Below are 18,439 nucleotides of genomic sequence, written 5' to 3' on the forward strand. Positions count from 1 at the left end.
TTTAAACCCATAGAGATTTGCTTTGAATAATCAAAATGTTGCTGTCATATTTGTAATACTATAAAACAGAGTATTTAGGATCAGATGACAGTACTTGTTAAAATATTTAGATTAGTAGAGTAGGAGAGATGTCCTGGAATAGTGCTTGAATTAATATATCTTCCTATAAAATAATAATCCAGTAACTGTTGCTCATCTGGGAATTTTTTAATGATTTTAATTTAAGACTGTGTATTCAATATACACGGGAAATGTATTCTCTAATGTTCTTTTAGATCAGTCCAGATGCTTAGATTATACTTCCTGTCAGCAGGAGGAGATAGAAAATAATAATAATTCTTGGAACAAATTCTGTCCCTAACATAAGTGATTTTTGTGATGCTATTGGATACTATTTCCAGTCCTGAGGAGAAAACCTAGCAGAGCAGAATAACAGTAAGGGAGGTGACTCTGTATTCACACCGCACTGCAGTAGACTCCTATGGCTGTGGTTAAGGCTCAGGATGAGTAATAAGTTCAGACATACAAGGTCAGCCACAGTTTAAGCCAGACATCTCTTCTCTCTTCCCATGGCATTCAGTTCAGCTTTAAGAGCACATGTAGCCCAGTTTTACAGCAGTGCCAATGGGTAACCATCCTAATGAAAATTAGCAGAATGCAATTCTATAGCGAGTGAAGGAGCAAGAAGTAGCTGGCTGTAAGAAGTACATTGCCCAAGCCTTAAGCTTGCTTTAAGATACCACTATGGCCTTGTCTTCACTGCTGAAAAAGGTACGTTTTTTACTCTTTGGCAACTCACACACATGAACTATCCCAAGGTAAAAACACAGTGAAAACAGGACACTTCAGTTTTACTGTGAGGTAAACTAGGTGAGGTCATCTCAAGGCAGCGGGATAGTGCTGATCTTGCCTAGTTTACCGGATGGTAAAACAAAAGTGCAATGTCTTCACCATGTTTTTACCATGAGATAGGTCATGCACATGAGTTATCTGAAGGTAAAAACACACACACCTATTTTAGCAGTGTAGACAAGGTCTTCAACTCTCACAGACCCCCAGATAGGTTCAAAAAGATGTCAGTGAGCACTGGAGACTTTATCAGTGGAACCAAGTGCTTATTTGTTCATTGATAACATTCATTCTATTCAGGAAACGAATGTTGAGGAACACAGCTGTATGTATACTACAATGACCATTGGCTCTCTCTCTTTTCCTCGACATGCAAGATCAAGCATTGCAAACAGAGGTGTGTTATACCAAATTTATGTGCAGATTATACTTTTAATTATTGTAAAACACTTAGTCTCAATTTAATTTGGAAGATTTGTTAATCCAGTAATAAGACAGTTACCATTAGATGCATCCCATTGTTATGTATATTGTTTTTTTAACATTGGTGATGAATCTGCTTTGTTAAAAATTCTTTGTAGAAATAACTGATTAGTGCAGTTAAGGAAAAATACAACTTAAAACATCAAGATTTCAGAAACTTGGCAACTTGTCCAGAAGGCAGAGATCAAAAGCTATTTTGTACTGGTGCCTATATTTAGTACAGTAGATTCTCAAATGCACAAAGCCTTGGTAACAAGCAGGGAGAACTGGAGGTCCTGGTGATGTCAAGGAATTATGACGTGATTGGAATAACAGAGACTTGGTGGGATAACTCACATGACTGGAGTACTGTCATGGATGGTTATAAACTGTTCAGGAAGGACAGGCAGGGCAGAAAAGGTGGGGGAGTAGCTCTGTATGTAAGGGAGCAGTATGACTGCTCAGAGCTCCGGTATAAAACTGCAGAAAAACCTGAGTGTCTCTGGATTAAGTTTTAGAAGTGTGAGCAACAAGAGTGATGTAGTGGTGGGAGTCTGCTATAGACCACCGGACCAGGGGGATGAGGTGGATGAGGCTTTCTTCCGGCAATTCGCAGAAGCTACTAGATCGCACATCCTGTTTCTCATGGGCAACTTTAATCATCCTCATATCTGCTGGGAGAGCACTACTGCGGTGCATAGACAATCCAGGAAGTTTTTGGAAAGCGTAGGGGACAATTTCCTGGTGCAAGTGCTGGAGGAGCCAACTAGGGGGAGAGCTTTTCTTGACCTGCTGCTCACAAACCGGGAAGAATTAGTAGGGGAAGCAAAAGTGGATGGGAATCTGGGAGGCAGTGACCATGAGTTGGTTGAGTTCAGGATCCTGACACAGGGAAGAAAGGTAAGCAGCAGAATACGGACCCTGGACTTCAGGAAAGCAGACTTCGACTCCCTCAGGAAACTGATGGGTAGGATCCCCTAGGGGGATAACATGAGGGGGAAAGGAGTCCAGGAGAGCTGACTGTATTTCAAGGAATCCCTGTTGAGGTTACAAGGACAAACCATCCCAATGTGTCAAAAGAAAAGTAAATATGGCAGGCGACCAGCTTGGCTTAATGGTGAAATCCTTGCAGATCTTAAACATAAAAAAGAAGCTTACAAGAAGTGGAAGATTGGACAAATGACCAGGGAAGAGTATAAAAATATTGCTCGGGCATGTAGGAATGAAATCAGAAGGGCCAAATTGCACCTGGAGCTGCAGCTAGCAAGAGATGTTAAGAGTAACAAGAAGGGTTTCTTCAGGTATGTTGGCAACAAGAAGAAAGTCAAGGAAAGTGTGGGCCCCTTACTGAATGAGGGAGGCAAGCTAGTGACAGAGGATGTGGAAAAAGCTAATGTACTCAATGCTTTTTTTGCCTCTGTCTTTACTAACAAAGTCAGCTCCCAGACTGCTGCGCTGGGCATCACAACATGGGGAATAGATGGCCAGCCCTCTGTGGAGATAGAGGTGGTTAGGGACTATTTAGAAAAGCTGGACGTGCACAAGTCCATGGGGCCGGGCGAGTTGCATCCGAGAGTGCTGAAGGAATTGGCGGCTGTGATTGCAGAGCCATTGGCCATTATCTTTGAAAACTCGTGGCGATCGGGGGGAGTCCCGGATGACTGGAAAAAGGCTAATGTAGTGCCAATCTTTAAAAAAGGGAAGAAGGAGGATCCTGGGAACTACAGGCCAGTCAGCCTCACCTCAGTCCCTGGAAAAATCATGGAGCAGGTCCTCAAGGAATCAATCCTGAAGCACTTACATGAGAGGAAAGTGATCAGGAACAGTCAGCATGGATTCACCAAGGGAAGGTCATGCCTGACTAATCTAATCGCCTTCTATGATGAGATTACTGGTTCTGTGGATGAAGGGAAAGCAGTGGATGTATTGTTTCTTGACTTTAGCAAAGCTTTTGAGACGGTCTCCCACAGTATTCTTGTCAGCAAGTTAAAGAAGTATGGGCTGGATGAATGCACTATAAGGTGGGTAGAAAGCTGGCTAGATTGTTGGGCTCAACGGGTAGTGATCAATGGCTCCATGTCTAGTTGGCAGCCGGTATCAAGTGGAATGCCCCAAGGTTTGGTCCTGGGGCCGTTTTTGTTCAATATCTTCATAAATGATCTGGAGGATGGTGTGGATTGCACTCTCAGCAAATTTTCAGATGATACTAAACTAGGAGGAGTGGTAGATACAGTGGCAGGTAGGGATAGGATACAGAGGGCCCTAGACAAATTGAAGGATTGGGCCAAAAGAAATCTGATGAGGTTCAACAAGGATAAGTGCCATCACCTTGCCAGTTATTCCTCGTTTTGTAGTTGTGTATTTTATTTTTCCTTCCTACATAAAATATTTTGCACTTGTCTTTATTAAATTTCATTGTGTTGAATTCAGACCATTCTCCAATTTGTCAACATTGTTTTGAATTCTCATCCTATTCTCCAAAGTGCTTGCAACACTTCCCAACTTGGTGTCATCTGCAGATTTTATAAGCATGCTCTCCATTCCATTATCCAAGTCATTAATGAAAATATTGAATAATACCGAACCCAGGATGACCCTTGCATGACCCCTATAGATATGTCCTTCCACTTAGCGAACTATTGATAACTCCTGTTTGAGTATATTCTTCCAAAAAGTTTTGCACCCACCTTATAGTAATATCATCTAGATTGCATTTCCCTCACTTGTTTACGGGAATGTCATGTGGGACTTGATCAAAAGTCTTCCTAAAATCAAGGTATATCACATCTACTGCTTCCCCCCCATCCACTAGGCCAGTAAACCTGTTAGAGAAGGAAATTAGGTTTGTTTGGCCTGATTTCTTCTTGACAAGTTCATGCTAGCTATTTCTTATAACCCTGTCATTCTTTAGATGCTTACAGACTAACTGTTGAATAATTTGTTCCAGTCTCTTTCCAGGTTAGGCTGACTGGTCTGTAGTTATCCAGGTCCTCTCTGTTCCACTTTTTAAAGATAGTATTATGCTTGCCCTTCTCCAGTCCTCTGGGACCATCCATCCTTCATGAGTTCTCAAAGATAGTTGTTAATGGTTCTGAGATGGCTTCAGCTAGTTCCTTAAGTGCCCTAGAATGAATTGCATCAGGCCCTACCATCTTGAATTCATATAACTTATTTAAATATTCTTTAACCTGTTCTTTCCCAATTTTGGCTTGCATTCCTTCTGCCTTGTTATTACCTATTGTGTTGAATATCTGGTCATCATCAACCTTTTTAGTAAAGACTGAAGCAAAATAGGCATTAAACACCTCAACATACCTGATGTTGTTAGTTATTAGTTCTTGTCAAGGTTCCTTCCCCACTCTGAACTCTAGGGTACAGATGTGGGGACCTGCATGAAAGACTCCCTAAGCTTATTCTTACCAGCTTAGGTTAAAAACTTCCTCAAGGTACAAACTTTGCCTTGACCTTGAACCCTATGCTGCCACCACCAAGCGTATTAAACAAAGAACAGGGAAAGAGCCCACTTGGAAACGTCTCCCCCCTCCCCCCCAAAAAATATTCCCCCAAGCCCTACACCCCCTTTCCTGGGGAAGGCTTGATAAAAATCCTTACCAATTTGCATAGGTGAACACAGACCCAAACCTTGGATCTTAAGAACAATGAAAACGCAATCAGGTTCTTAAAAGAAGAATTTTAATTAAAGAAAAAGTAAAAGAATCACCTCTGTAAAATCAGGATGGTAAATACCTTACAGAGTAATCAGATTCAAAACATAGAGAATCCCTCTAGGCAAAACATTAAGTTACAAAAAGACACAAAAACAGGAATATACATTTCATTCAGCACAACTATTTTTACCAGCCATGAAACAAAAGAAAATCTAACGCATTTCTAGCTAGATTGCTTACTAACTTTTTACAGGATTTCTGAAGAGCATTCCTGGTCTGGTCCCGGCAAAAGCATCACACAGGCAGACTGACCCTTTGTGTCGTCCCTCCCCGTCCCGTCTGCTCCCCCCCCATCAGCTTTGAAAGTATCTTGTCTCCTCATTGGTCATATTGGTCAGGTGGCAGCGAGGTTATCTTAGCTTCTTAACCCTTTACAGGTGAAAGGGTTTTGCCTCTGGCCGGGAGGGATTTTATAGTTCCGTATACAGAAGGGTGGTTACCCTTCCCTTTATATTTATGACAGTTCTCTTTCCATGTTATGTGGCAGACCTACACTTTCCTTCACCTTTCTCTTGCTCCTAATGTATTTAACGAACCTCCTCTGACTGCCTTTTATGTCATTTGCTAAGTGTAACTCATTTTTACCTTAGCCTTTCTGTATTTGTCTCTACACATTTGTGCTGTTTTTTGTACACCTTCTTATCAGTTTGTCCGTGTTTCCATTTTTATAGGATTCCATTTGGATTTCCAAATCATTAAAGAGTTCCTGATAGAACATATTGGCCTCTATTCATTCTTCCGATCTTTCCTTCACACAGGGACAGTTTACAGTTGTGCTTTTAATATTGTTGTCTTGAGAAACTGCCAGCTCTCCTGAACTCCTTTTTCCTTTAGATTTTCTTCCTATGGAACCTTACCTACCAGTTCTCTGAGTTTAAAGTTTCAAAGTCCGTTGTTCTTTTTCTGCTGCTCTCATGCCGCCTTTTGTTAGAATAATTAAATCTGTCATGAAGCATGGTCACTTTAATCCAAATTGCCTTCCACCTTCAGATTTGCTACTGACTCAACCCTGATGATCAGAATCAAATCGAAAATGGCTGTCCACCCTCCGCTTTCTGAAACAAAATGTTGTCACCAGTACATTTTAATAACTTATTGGAAATTTTGTGTTTTGCCATATTAGCCTTCCAACAGTCTGGATAGTTAAAATTGCCCGTTACTGCTAGGTACTGTGTTCTGGATATTTCTTATTCCAAAAAAATAAAAATTCCTTGCACAGTATTTTAAAATTCTGCATATTTTATTTGTCAAAATGAGACTATATAATCATACCAGTTTCAATTATTTTGGTAATTTATTTCAAAATACCTGTCAGGATATCTGTAACAATTCAAAGACATACAAAAATTCTCCCAGGAGTAGAGAGTTAAAGAAACCCCTACAACAACCCAAGGAGTACTTGTGGCACCTTAGAGACTAACCAATTTATTTGAGCATGAGCTTTCGTGAGCTACAGCTCACTTCATCGCTTGCATACCGTGGAAACTGCAGAAGACATTATATACACACAGAGACCATGAAACAATACCCCCTCCCACCCCACTGTCCTGCTGGTAATAGCTTTGGATAATTATTTGGATATTATTATTGTCACTTTGGATAAGCTATTACCAGCAGGAGATTGAGTTTGTGTGTGTGGTTTTTGGAGGGGGGTGAGGGGGTGAGAGAAGCTGGATTTGTGCAGGAAATGGCCCACCTTGATTATCATACACATTGTGAAGAGTGTGGTCACTTTGGATGGGCTATTAGCAGCAGGAGAGTGAGTTTGTGGGGGGGGGGGGGTGAGAAAACCTGGATTTGTGCTGGAGATGGCCCAACTTAATGATCACTTTAGATAAGCTATTACCAGCAGGAGATTGAGTTTGTGTGTGTATGGGGGTGAGGGGGTGAGAGAACCTGGATTTATGCTGGAAATGGCCCACCTTGATTATCATGCACATTGTAGGGAGAGTGGTCACTTTTGATAAGCTATTACCAGCAGGAGAGTGAGTTTGTGTGTGTGGTTTTTGGAGGGGGGTGAGGGAGTGAGAGAACCTGGATTTGTGCTGGAAATGACCCACCTTGATTATCATACACACTGTGAAGAGAGTGGTCACTTTGGATGGGCTATTACCAGCAGGAGAGTGAGTTTGTGGGGGAGGGGGGGGGCGGAGGGTGAGAAAACCTGGATTTGTGCTGGTAATGGCCCAACTTGTTGATCACTTTAGATAAACTATTACCAGCAGGAGAGTGGGGTGGGAGGAGGTATTGTTTCATGGTCTCTGTGTATATAATGTCTTCTGCAGTTTCCACGGTATGCATCCGATGAAGTGAGCTGTAGCTCACGAAAGCTCATGCTCAAATAAATTGGTTAGTCTCTAAGGTGCCACAAGTACTCCTTTTCTTTTTGCAAAGACAGACTAACACGGCTGTTACTCTGAAACCTACAACAACCCAGTTCCTGTTTCTCTGCCCCATACCCTGTCAGAGCCCCGCTGGCGGGGGGGCACTCAGACTTCCTCTTTTAGGGCCCAGCTATGGGGCACCTCCAGCTCAGACACTCGCATCCCCTCCTCCACCTTCCCCCATAGCCCAGCCAAGGGGGGCCCCCCAGAGCCCAGGGAGAGAAACAGCTTGATACTGGATCCTGGGCTTGTGTGGAGTTTCCTGCATGCCGCCTCCTTCATTCAGGGTGTGCCGGGAACTGCAGATGCCCCAAACCTTCCACTTCTGTCCCTTTGTCCCTCTGTGAGCTGGGCTCTGCTGGGTCCTGTGTCCCCTAGTGGTGGCCAGCAGCTCTACAGCCCGTTTCTGTGAGGGGAAAAGGAAATTCTGTGTATACATTCTATATTGTGCATTGGCACAGAATTCCCCCAGGACTAACTTCTGTTGTTTGTTCTAGAAAAGCCTCATCTATCTCCTCTTCCTGATTTGGTGGTCTACAATAGACTCTTTCCATGACATCACCCCTATTTTTTACCCTTTCTGTCTTTACTTAGAGACTTGCAATTTGTCTGCTTCTCACATCCTTCTGGACTACCCAATAAGTGCATATATTCTTGATGTATAATGCAGCACCTCCTCCCTTTTTATCATATCTGTCCTTCCTCAACAACCTATACCCCATCTGTACCATAATCCAGTCATGAGACTCATCCCACCAAGTCTCTGCTGCTAATTAAGTCAGAATTTAGTTTATGTACTAATACTTCCAGATCTTCCAGTTTGTTTCCCATACTCCTTGCATTTGTTTATAGGCATCTAAGATATTGAGCAGATTCCTCCACTGATTTCCCTCTGTTGCTCCCATGACTCTATAATTTTCCATGTCCCCCCTAACATCTAGCCCTGTGTTAAAGTTGCCTTTTTAAGATTATTTGTGGGCTTTTGTCACCTGCCACCTTTAAATCTAGTTTAAGTCCTCCTCACTAGGTTGCCATGTTAGGGCACAAAGATGCTCTTCCCCTTCTTAGTCAGGTGGACCCCCATGTCTTCCCAGCAGGCCTTCTTCTCAGAACATCATCCTGTGGTTGAGGAAGCTGAAGCCCTCCCTTTGGCATATCTTTGCAGACATACATTCATCTTCAAGATGCACATGTCCCTACCTGGGCCCTTACCCTCAACTGGGATGATGAACAAGAATACAAACTATGCCCCTGATTTCTTGACCTCACTCCCAGAGCCCTGTAGTCAGTGCTGATCTGCTCAGGGTCATATCTGATAATACCATTAGTGCCCACATGCATGAGCATTCTGGGGTAGTGGTCAGAGGGATGGATGAGCCTCAGCAGCCTTTCTGTAACTTCTCCGATGTGCAACATCTCCAGGCAGGAAGCACACGTCCCTGGGACATCATGTCAGGTCAGGAGATGGTTGCCTCCACCCACCTGGGGGGAGTACTAAAACACTAGCACCTTATGTTCCCCCTTGGGTGAGATGGCCATGAGCTTCCCAGCTTTTGGGGCAAGGGGCTCCTCCTCAGCCGCTGGGATCTGTCTGTCACCTCCTGTTGCTGGTATAGCATACCAGTTCTTCACATGGATGTTTGGGGGACCTGGGTAGGGGGTGGAACACTGTCTACTGCGCAAGATGGCCAGCAGCCAGTGTCCTCCCCATGGAGCAGCTGGTTTGCTTTCCTCCTCTGGTGCTTCTGTGGTGGCCTAATATCCTCCTTGCCAGATGTTTCCAGGTGTGTCCTGTCAATGAAGTCCCTCACACTCCTGGATGCTACACAGTTGAGCCACCTCCTCCTGCAGCTTTCTAGCCTGTTTCCTGTGGGACTCCACCAACCAACAGCTCTTACACCCAGGTTATTCCCCCTGCCTGGCTTTCATCAGCGGGAACATACAAGCTGCATTCCCAGCAAGTCAAGACCAGGGCCTGGGTGGAAGTCTCCAGGGTCAGGATGGCTGGCTGGCAGTGTGGGGGCACAGGTGCAAGCAGAGGAAGAGCTATCAGTGATGTTGGCAACATGCCGTTTTCCTCCATTGACGGTTCTTCCTTGTAGAATTCTTGCAAATTAAGGAAGGGGAGTGGGGAACACACAACCATGCTTCCCTGTCTTCCTTTGCTGGCAAGCTCAGCTCGCTGACTCCCTTAGCCTCCCATCTGCCTTCGTCTCGCCAGCCATGTGTCTTAAAACGTCAAACACTTTGGAATGACAGAATCTGTATAAATGTAAGATGAATGGTCAACCAGCCAATATATTTTAAGTTAATTGTCTTGTGAGTGACTCTACCATATTTTATTCTTAGAGGTGGTTTAGAATGAATCTCACAGTATTCAGTAAATGTTTACTTTTATGTTGAGATGTGGAAAGAAGAAGAGGTATTTTTTTTTATTACAGGACTATTCACATTAAATTGATGGCATTAAAGAAGATATGTGATGGTTTCCTAAGGTTACAAAAGTACAATAAAGAATAGATTAAATTGTATGATTTACAGAGAGATATGAAGTGTGTAACCCACTTGAATTTTCAGTTCCCATTCAAACAAGGGAAGAAGAAACCGGCTTTGGTTGTAAATAGGTGGGGTTTCTGTGCTACCATAGTGGGGTTTTGAGTTAAATGGGGATTAAAATTGAAAAACTTTCTTTGTCCGAAGGAAAAGAAATAATCTGTTCTGTTTTTTTCCTCAATGTGTGGGATTACTCAACCAGGCAAAAAGGCAGCCATTAATCCCATTATAACTGACATCCCAAGATTAATGATGAGAATTTCTAAAGAAGTTCTGAGCATCTCATTAGCAGAAAGATACTTGAAGGGAGTTGAGAGAACAGCAGTAAAAATTATTATGGGGTTGTAGAGAATGATTTATTAGGAAAGATTAAAAGAACTAAATATCTGTATCTTGCTTAGTACATGCTCATGGGGTGATATAGCAGTTTACAAACATGTGAAGGGTAGTAGCGTCAGGGAAGGAGAGGTGTTATGTACGATAGTTCAGACATGTATGAAGTTAAGAGAAAGAACATGTAAAATGTAGATCACCACAGACTTCTGGACCATGAGTAATTATTATACTGCAGAATAGTCTACCATGGGAAATGGTGGAAGTGCCATTGACACTAGTATGTTGGGCATGGTTAGGGAACAGTTCTCATTGAAAGGGACAGAGACTGTCACCCAACAGGACTGTCTCATCTCCTGTTTGTACCTTATGCTTCTGTAATTCAGTCCTGTCTTGGCTAATTAATCTTCTGTTGTATGATAGAGATGGGTTTCTTAAGTCTATATCAAGATACAGATATATGCAGAGTTCAGTAGCTCAAGTTATCTTGTTTTATTATTTTTTTTTAAATCTGTCCTTCTAATTCTGTTTTAGCCACAGTATATTACATGTTGTAATAAAAGGCAAAGTAAAATGGAAACTAAATATCGTACTAGTCTACCTGAAGCTTTTAGGCTTTTCATTAGAGTTACTTTTAAAATTAAATTGTATGTTAAATAATGAGTGTTTCAATTTTCTCTGATGCAGTTGGTGACATACATGATGAAAAACTATAGTACGTGCTCCTTTGCCTTTATATTATGCTTCTTGGTATATTTTATAGTTCGATTTAACCTCAACCTCCTCCTTAAGGTTGTATTTAATCACTAGGATGCTGAAATCACATGAGATGGATAACAATTCCCTTCTTGTACAAAAGAGGGGGTAATAAAAGATTGCGTAAAAAGCAGTTTTTAGAGATACAAAAACTTCTAAAAAATTTAAAATCTAGAAAGCTAGTATGTGGATGAAGACTGAAGATCCATCAAGCAATAGAAGGGAAAAATAAGACAAGGAGAGAGAAAAGGGGGAAAATAGTTGCTTTTTGAACAGGAAATTTGCTTTGTTCTACATTTGACTCCACAGTGTAGCGTAGTGGTGATTTGGCTTTTTCCAATGGAGAAATAAACTTCCTTCAGTTTTTCTGGTTTTGGACAAGGTATGGATGACACTACCTTGCCTCTCCAGACATGAGCCCACACATGCTACAGGGTGGCCTAAGTTTTTGGTTGGGGGAAAAAAAAGGACTATTTTTGTTTATATTTTGCTGTACATCATGCAGCTGTCTTTTTATATCTCTGAGTCTGAAGATTCATTGGTTTTTTTTTTTAAATGTTTGTTTCATTTTAGCAAAAGACTGAGCATGCACTTTGTGTTTTTGAAGAGAACCTCAAAATATCAAGAAAAATTAACTGAATATTGTAAATCCGAAGTTTTATATATATAATATGTTTATATATATTATTCACCATAGATTGAGTATTCAACACTAGAAATAGGCAACACAGCAAATCAAAATTCTGTATCTGTTCGTCATTTTTGTGGGGCTCGGATTCATTACATGTTCAAACAAGTTAATGTGATTTTAATCAATAACTTTGTCTTGTCAGGTATGTGTGCCTTAACTTGCAATCCTTAACATTATTTTCTATAAATTGCTAAGCAGCCTTTCCTATCCTGCTGAAACCAGCAATATGAAATTTCACAACAAAAGCTTGTCACTGTGCAAAAACCATTAAATATATGGTTTCAAAATGTTTCTAATTACAATAAAGATTATGTAGCTGGCCATCTTGCTAAAATGCTATTGTGTTTGTGATAATGCTAGTTTTACACTGAATGAGACTATTACTTAGATTCTAAGATCTTCAGGGTAGGAACCACCTGATAGGAGTCTTTAGGTGCCACGGCAGTACCAATAATTTAATATCCAATCAGTTTCCAAACAGTTTTACTATTTATAAACAAAAACTTTAGGGAGATCTAAAACTCTGGCATAGCCAGTAAATCAAAGTGACCCATAGTCCTGCCTCTCTGGACCTCCTGCTGTAATTGAACAGTGTGGCAATGTCATGGTGGGATTTAGATTTTTGAGTTACTAAATGCACCTCAGTACCCTAATATGGGATACGCCTGTCTGTTATGAAATCCTCCTATAGGTAAATCCCAACAATTCCATTGAGGTAGTCCCAGGAATTAGATGTTGCAGCACCTTTATTTGATAAGAGACTGAGCCTTTTCCAGCTGAAAATGAGCCTTTGGCTAATGCACAGGTTGTGGCTCCCTGATGGGCTATATCAGTTGCCATTTTCACTTGGAATAGCACCTGTGTACTCACTTTTGCCAGCTGTGCATTAAACATTCATGCTTGTGCTAACCAAGAAACCTAGTAATTGTTACTTGCTCAGACCAGTAGTCCATCATCTTAGCTTCAGCTGCTACCACCACCTATAGCGGGGCCTGGCAGCCCATCCAGGTGCTGTGAAGTCAATGCCTCAGTCCTTATAACAGCCTCTTTGAACTAGTATAGACCTGCAAGCCCATCAGGAAAACATAATCATCTGTTCCAGCAACAGGTTCAAACCTACTACGCACCTCCCCATGCTTCCTACCCATAAGACCTGCCAAAGCTCAGTCCTTCGAAATCACCCCGATGAGATGAGGGTTCCCAGTAAACAAAGGGAACCAGGTATACTTTTTCCTCTGAACTTCAGTATAACTGGGCTGTCAAAATGGTTTCCCATTTAATTAATTAAATTTAAACTGAAATTGCTTTTTAATGAAATTTTAAAAGCACTTGCAAATTATACAGAGGTTTGGGGTGTGTGGGGTTTTTTTGTTTTTTGTTTTTGTTTTTTTTTAAACATCCTAATCATAGAATCATATGTAGGGCTGGAAGGGCCCTTGAGAGGTCATCAAGTCCAGACGCCTGTGCTGAGCCAGGACCAAGTATACGTAGACCATCCAGGACAGGTCCTTGTCGAACCTGTTCTTTAAAAGCTACAGTGATGAAGATTTATTCTCCTTGCATTATGGATGTAATCCTGTTTTCCTTCTTTTTAGATATGAACTGCGAATCCGATATTTACCAAAAGGATTTCTGAATCAGTTTACTGAGGACAAGCCAACACTAAATTTTTTCTATCAGCAGGTAAATTTATTTTGACTATTGTTTATTTTCTCATCTGCAATCCTGACAGTTTGTTTTGCTTCATAGAATCATAGAATCATAGAATATAAGGGTTGGAAGGGACCCCAGAAGGTCATCTAGTCCAACCCCCTGCTCGAAGCAGGACCAATTCCCAGTTAAATCATCCCAGCCAGGGCTTTGTCAAGCCTGACCTTAAAAACCTCTAAGGAAGGAGATTCTACCACCTCCCTAGGTAACGCATTCCAGTGTTTCACCACCCTCTTAGTGAAAAAGTTTTTCCTAATATCCAATCTAAACCTCCCCCACTGCAGCTTGAGACCATTACTCCTCGTTCTGTCATCTGATACCATTGAGAACAGTCTAGAGCCATCCTCTTTGGAACCCCCTTTCAGGTAGGTGAAAGCAGCTATCAAATCCCCCCTCATTCTTCTCTTCTGCAGGCTAAACAATCCCAGCTCCCTCAGCCTCTCCTCATAACTCATGTGTTCCAGACCCCTAATCATTTTCGTTGCCCTTCGCTGGACTCTCTCCAATTTATCCACATCCTTCTTGAAGTGTGGGGCCCAAAACTGGACACAGTACTCCAGATGAGGCCTCACCAATGTCGAATAGAGGGGAACGATCACGTCCCTCGATCTGCTCGCTATGCCCCTACTTATACATCCCAAAATGCCATTGGCCTTCTTGGCAACAAGGGCACACTGCTGACTCATATCCAGCTTCTCGTCCACTGTCACCCCTAGGTCCTTTTCCGCAGAACTGCTGCCTAGCCATTCGGTCCCTAGTCTGTAGCTGTGCATTGGGTTCTTCCGTCCTAAGTGCAGGACCCTGCACTTATCCTTATTGAACCTCATCCGATTTCTTTTGGCCCAATCCTCCAATTTGTCTAGGTCCTTCTGTATCCTATCCCTCCCCTCCAGCGTATCTACCACTCCTCCCAGTTTAGTATCATCCGCAAATTTGCTGAGAGTGCAATCCACACCATCCTCCAGATCATTTATGAAGATATTGAACAAAACCGGCCCCAGGACCGACCCTTGGGGCACTCCACTTGATACCGGCTGTCAACTAGACATGGAGCCATTGATAACTACCCGTTGAGCCCGACAATCTAGCCAGCTTTCTACCCACCTTGTAGTGCATTCATCCAGCCCATACTTCCTTAACTTGCTGACAAGAATACTGTGGGAGACTGTGTCAAAAGCTTTGCTAAAGTCAAGAAACAATACATCCACTGCTTTCCCTTCATCCACAGAACCAGTAATCTCATCATAGAAGGCGATTAGATTAGTCAGGCATGACCTTCCCTTGGTGAATCCATGCTGGCTGTTCCTGATCACTTTCCTCTCATGCAAGTGCTTCAGGATTGATTCTTTGAGGACCTGCTCCATGATTTTTCCAGGGACTGAAGTGAGGCTGACTGGCCTGTAGTTCCCAGGATCCTCCTTCTTCCCTTTTTTTAAAGATTGGCACTACATTAGCATTTTTCCAGTCATCCGGAACAAGCTTATACAGGAACAAGTTGCTGCAGGAACAGAAAATTACAAAAATCATATTATGTGTATAAAACAGATATGGAAGAGACAGTCGCTTCTTTCTCACTGGGAAGTGATGAGAAATACCTTCTCCGGGGCGGGGTTTTGGCAGATGTTTTCACAACTTGGATGCAATTTACAATTCACTTGGCTGTTTGTTATTCATGTTTCTCATTTTATTAAATTATTTGTTTCCATTATATTTGAAAGTATAATTAAATGACCTGTTTTATGTATATTAATGTGTTCATGAACATGTATTAATTGCTCAACCTAAATACAAAATGGTATTTTCTGGATTTTCAAGCATTCTGCAGCTAGACTCTCCACCAGTGATCACAAAAATGTGCACTGAAAGACTAAGCCTCACAACAGTCCTTAAGGGCTCAAGTTCATTGTCAGATTTGGGCTGTTGTCTGTCTCAGTGTTATCTAGGGCCCAATTTTCAGATATGAATGTTTGAAATTAAGCATCTGAATCCGTACTTTGATGTCTGAATTAACAGGTAGTTGTTTAAGATGGTTATTTAAGTGCCAAAGTACAGATTTAGGTACGTAACTTTAGACAGACAAGATTTAAGTGAAAACATGTCCCTCTACCGTAGAAAGAATAGTTTCCTCCAGTTGCAGGAGTTAGTGGATGAAATTCTGGCCTGTGTTTTGCAGGAGTTCAGACTAGAAGATCATAATATTCCCTTCTGGCCCTACAGTGTATGAAAACTCAGCCCCTAAAAATATTGATGCTGTCTACTTATCATACAGGATTGTTGCAGTGTGTTTGATTGCTGTGATGTTGATAATGCACATCACTGAAGTACTGTCAGTGTTTAACAAATAACTTTATTGATACTGATTGTTGTTTTTCTCAGCTATGTATTACACAAAATTCCTATATTATGCATGTAACAAGTTACAGTGCCCCTCACCTCTTCATGTGTTTCAATAGCTGCAACCACTAAAAAGAACTACTTAATTCAGGTAATTAGTTTAAAGGTGACCTGTAAAAAGGGAAAATGCATTTGTGCCCCTTTTGAATCTTTATGGAGCATTGAAAGGGGAACAGATTTTTATCCATAGTGTTTAGAAGGTTTTTTTTTCAACTCCAATGACTAATAAATGTGTTGAGGAAAGATTCCACGCTTCCACTCCTCCAGCAAAGGTACAAGCTCACAATACACCCTGCTTGGAGACCCCCTCCCCAGAAGATCTCCGCCAAAAGCAGGAAGGCCAGATTTGACATGTCTTGTATTTCCAAGATTTACTAAAAGGCAATAAAAGAACCCATAAAAATGCCTCAGGCTTTTTTTCCACATTAGAAAGCAAAAAAAAGCACAACTTCACTCCCTTTAAAGAAATAAAACAAAAGTTTGCCTGCCTTTGTGATAGATGGTCCCTTGCACCAAAAATCATATCAATATTCAGGTTACTCCCAGTCCCAAAGGACCAGTTACTTATCTCAGGTCAAGTGCATCCTAGGTCTTGCACTGAAGACAATGCTTGTAGACAATCCTATAGTAAACTCACTAAAGGCTTATTAACTAGGAAAGAGAAATGAGAGTCATATACAAGGTTAAAACAGGTAAACATACACGCACACACAAATGAGTATAGTCTTAGGTTTCAAAAGATGATAGTAGCTGCTGTAATATGCAAGTTTTATATGTCCTTTAAGGCTAAACCAAGATAAACAGCTGGGGACCCCTTGCTTATGTTTAGAAATCTTAGGCTCAGAGTTCAAGCAGCTTAGGAATACAATTTCTTATTAACAGGGATTTGTATTCTTTCCCCCCAGCATTCAAACTGGAGACAAAGCGTTTGTGTAGGTCTCCTCTTAGAATCATAGAATATCAGGGTTGGAAGGGACCTCAGGAGGTCATCTAGTCCAACCCCCTGCTCAAAAGCAGGACCAATCCCCAATTAAGTCATCCCAGCCAGGGCTTTGTCAAGCCTGACCTTAAAAACTTCTAAGGAAGGAGATTCCACCACCTCCCTAGGCAACGCATTCCATAGAATCATAGAATCATAGCATATAAGGGTTGGAAGGGACCCCAGAAGGTCATCTAGTCCAACCCCCTGCTCGAAGCAGGACCAATTCCCAGTTAAATCATCCCAGCCAGGGCTTTGTCAAGCCTGACCTTAAAAACCTCTAAGGAAGGAGATTCTACCACCTCCCTAGGTAACGCATTCCAGTGTTTCACCACCCTCCTAGTGAAAAAGTTTTTCCTAATATCCAACCTAAACCTCCCCCACTGCAACTTGAGACCATTACTCCTTGTCCTGTCCTCTTCCACCACTGAGAATAGTCTAGAACCATCCTCTCTGGAACCACCTCTCAGGTAGTTGAAAGCAGCTATCAAATCCCCCCTCATTCTTCTCCTCTGCAGACTAAACAATCCCAGTTCCCTCAGCCTCTCCTCATAAGTCATGTGTTCCAGACCCCTAATCATTTTTGTTGCCCTTCGCTGGACTCTTTCCAATTTATCCACATCCTTCTTTTAGTGTGGGGCCCAAAACTGGACATAGTACTCCAGATGAGGCCTCACCAATGTCGAATAGAGGGGGACGATCACGTCCCTCAATCTGCTCGCTATGCCCCTACTTATACATCCCAAAATGCCATTGGCCTTCTTGGCAACAAGGGCACACTGCTGACTCATATCCAGCTTCTCGTCCACTGTCACCCCTAGGTCCTTTTCCGCAGAACTGCTGCCTAGCCATTCGGTCCCTAGTCTGTAGCTGTGCATTGGGTTCTTCCGTCCTAAGTGCAGGACCCTGCACTTATCCTTATTGAACCTTATCAGATTTCTTTTGGCCCAATCCTCCAATTTGTCTAGGGCCCTCTGTATCCTACCCCTGCCCTCCAGCGTATCTACCACTCCTCCCAGTTTAGTATCGTCCGCAAATTTGCTGAGAGTGCAATCCACACCATCCTCCAGATCATTTATGAAGATATTGAACAAAACCAGCCTGAGGACCGACCCCTGGGGCACTCCACTTGACACCGGCTGCCAACTAGACATGGAGCCATTGATCACAACCCGTTGAGCCCGACAATCTAGCCAACTTTCTTCCCACCTTATAGTGCATTCATCCAGCCCATACTTCTTTAACTTGCTGACAAGAATACTGTGGGAGACCGTGTCAAAAGCTTTGCTAAAGTCAAGAAACAATACATCCACTGCTTTCCCTTCATCCACAGAACCAGTAATCTCATCATAGAAGGCGATTAGATTAGTCAGGCATGACCTTCCCTTGGTGAATCCATGCTGGCTGTTCCTGATCACTTTCCTCTCATGCAAGTGCATCAGGATTGATTCTTTGAGGACCTGCTCCATGATTTTTCCAGGGACTGAAGTGAGGCTGACTGGCCTGTAGTTCCCAGGATCCTCCTCCTTCCCTTTTTTAAAGATTGGCACTACATTAGCCTTTTTCCAGTCATCCGGGACTTCCCCCGTTCGCCACGAGT

The 18,439-nt window shown here is 42.2% G+C and overlaps 1 protein-coding gene across 9 annotated transcripts in view; it reads left to right on the forward strand.

Annotated features, from left to right (window-relative positions):
• Window positions 1-18,439, forward strand: part of PTK2 (protein tyrosine kinase 2) — a 381,820-nt gene that overhangs the window by 148,656 nt on the left and 214,725 nt on the right. For all 9 annotated transcript variants that reach the window (XM_048841744.2, XM_048841743.2, XM_048841741.2 and 6 more), the window contains one exon: window positions 13,352-13,439. In XM_048841744.2, coding sequence (XP_048697701.1) covers window positions 13,352-13,439 — 88 coding nt within the window. The remainder of the gene's footprint in view (window positions 1-13,351; window positions 13,440-18,439) is intronic.

This window comes from Caretta caretta, chromosome 2, assembly GCF_965140235.1.
Source record: "Caretta caretta isolate rCarCar2 chromosome 2, rCarCar1.hap1, whole genome shotgun sequence".
Lineage (NCBI taxonomy): Eukaryota > Metazoa > Chordata > Testudines > Cheloniidae > Caretta > Caretta caretta.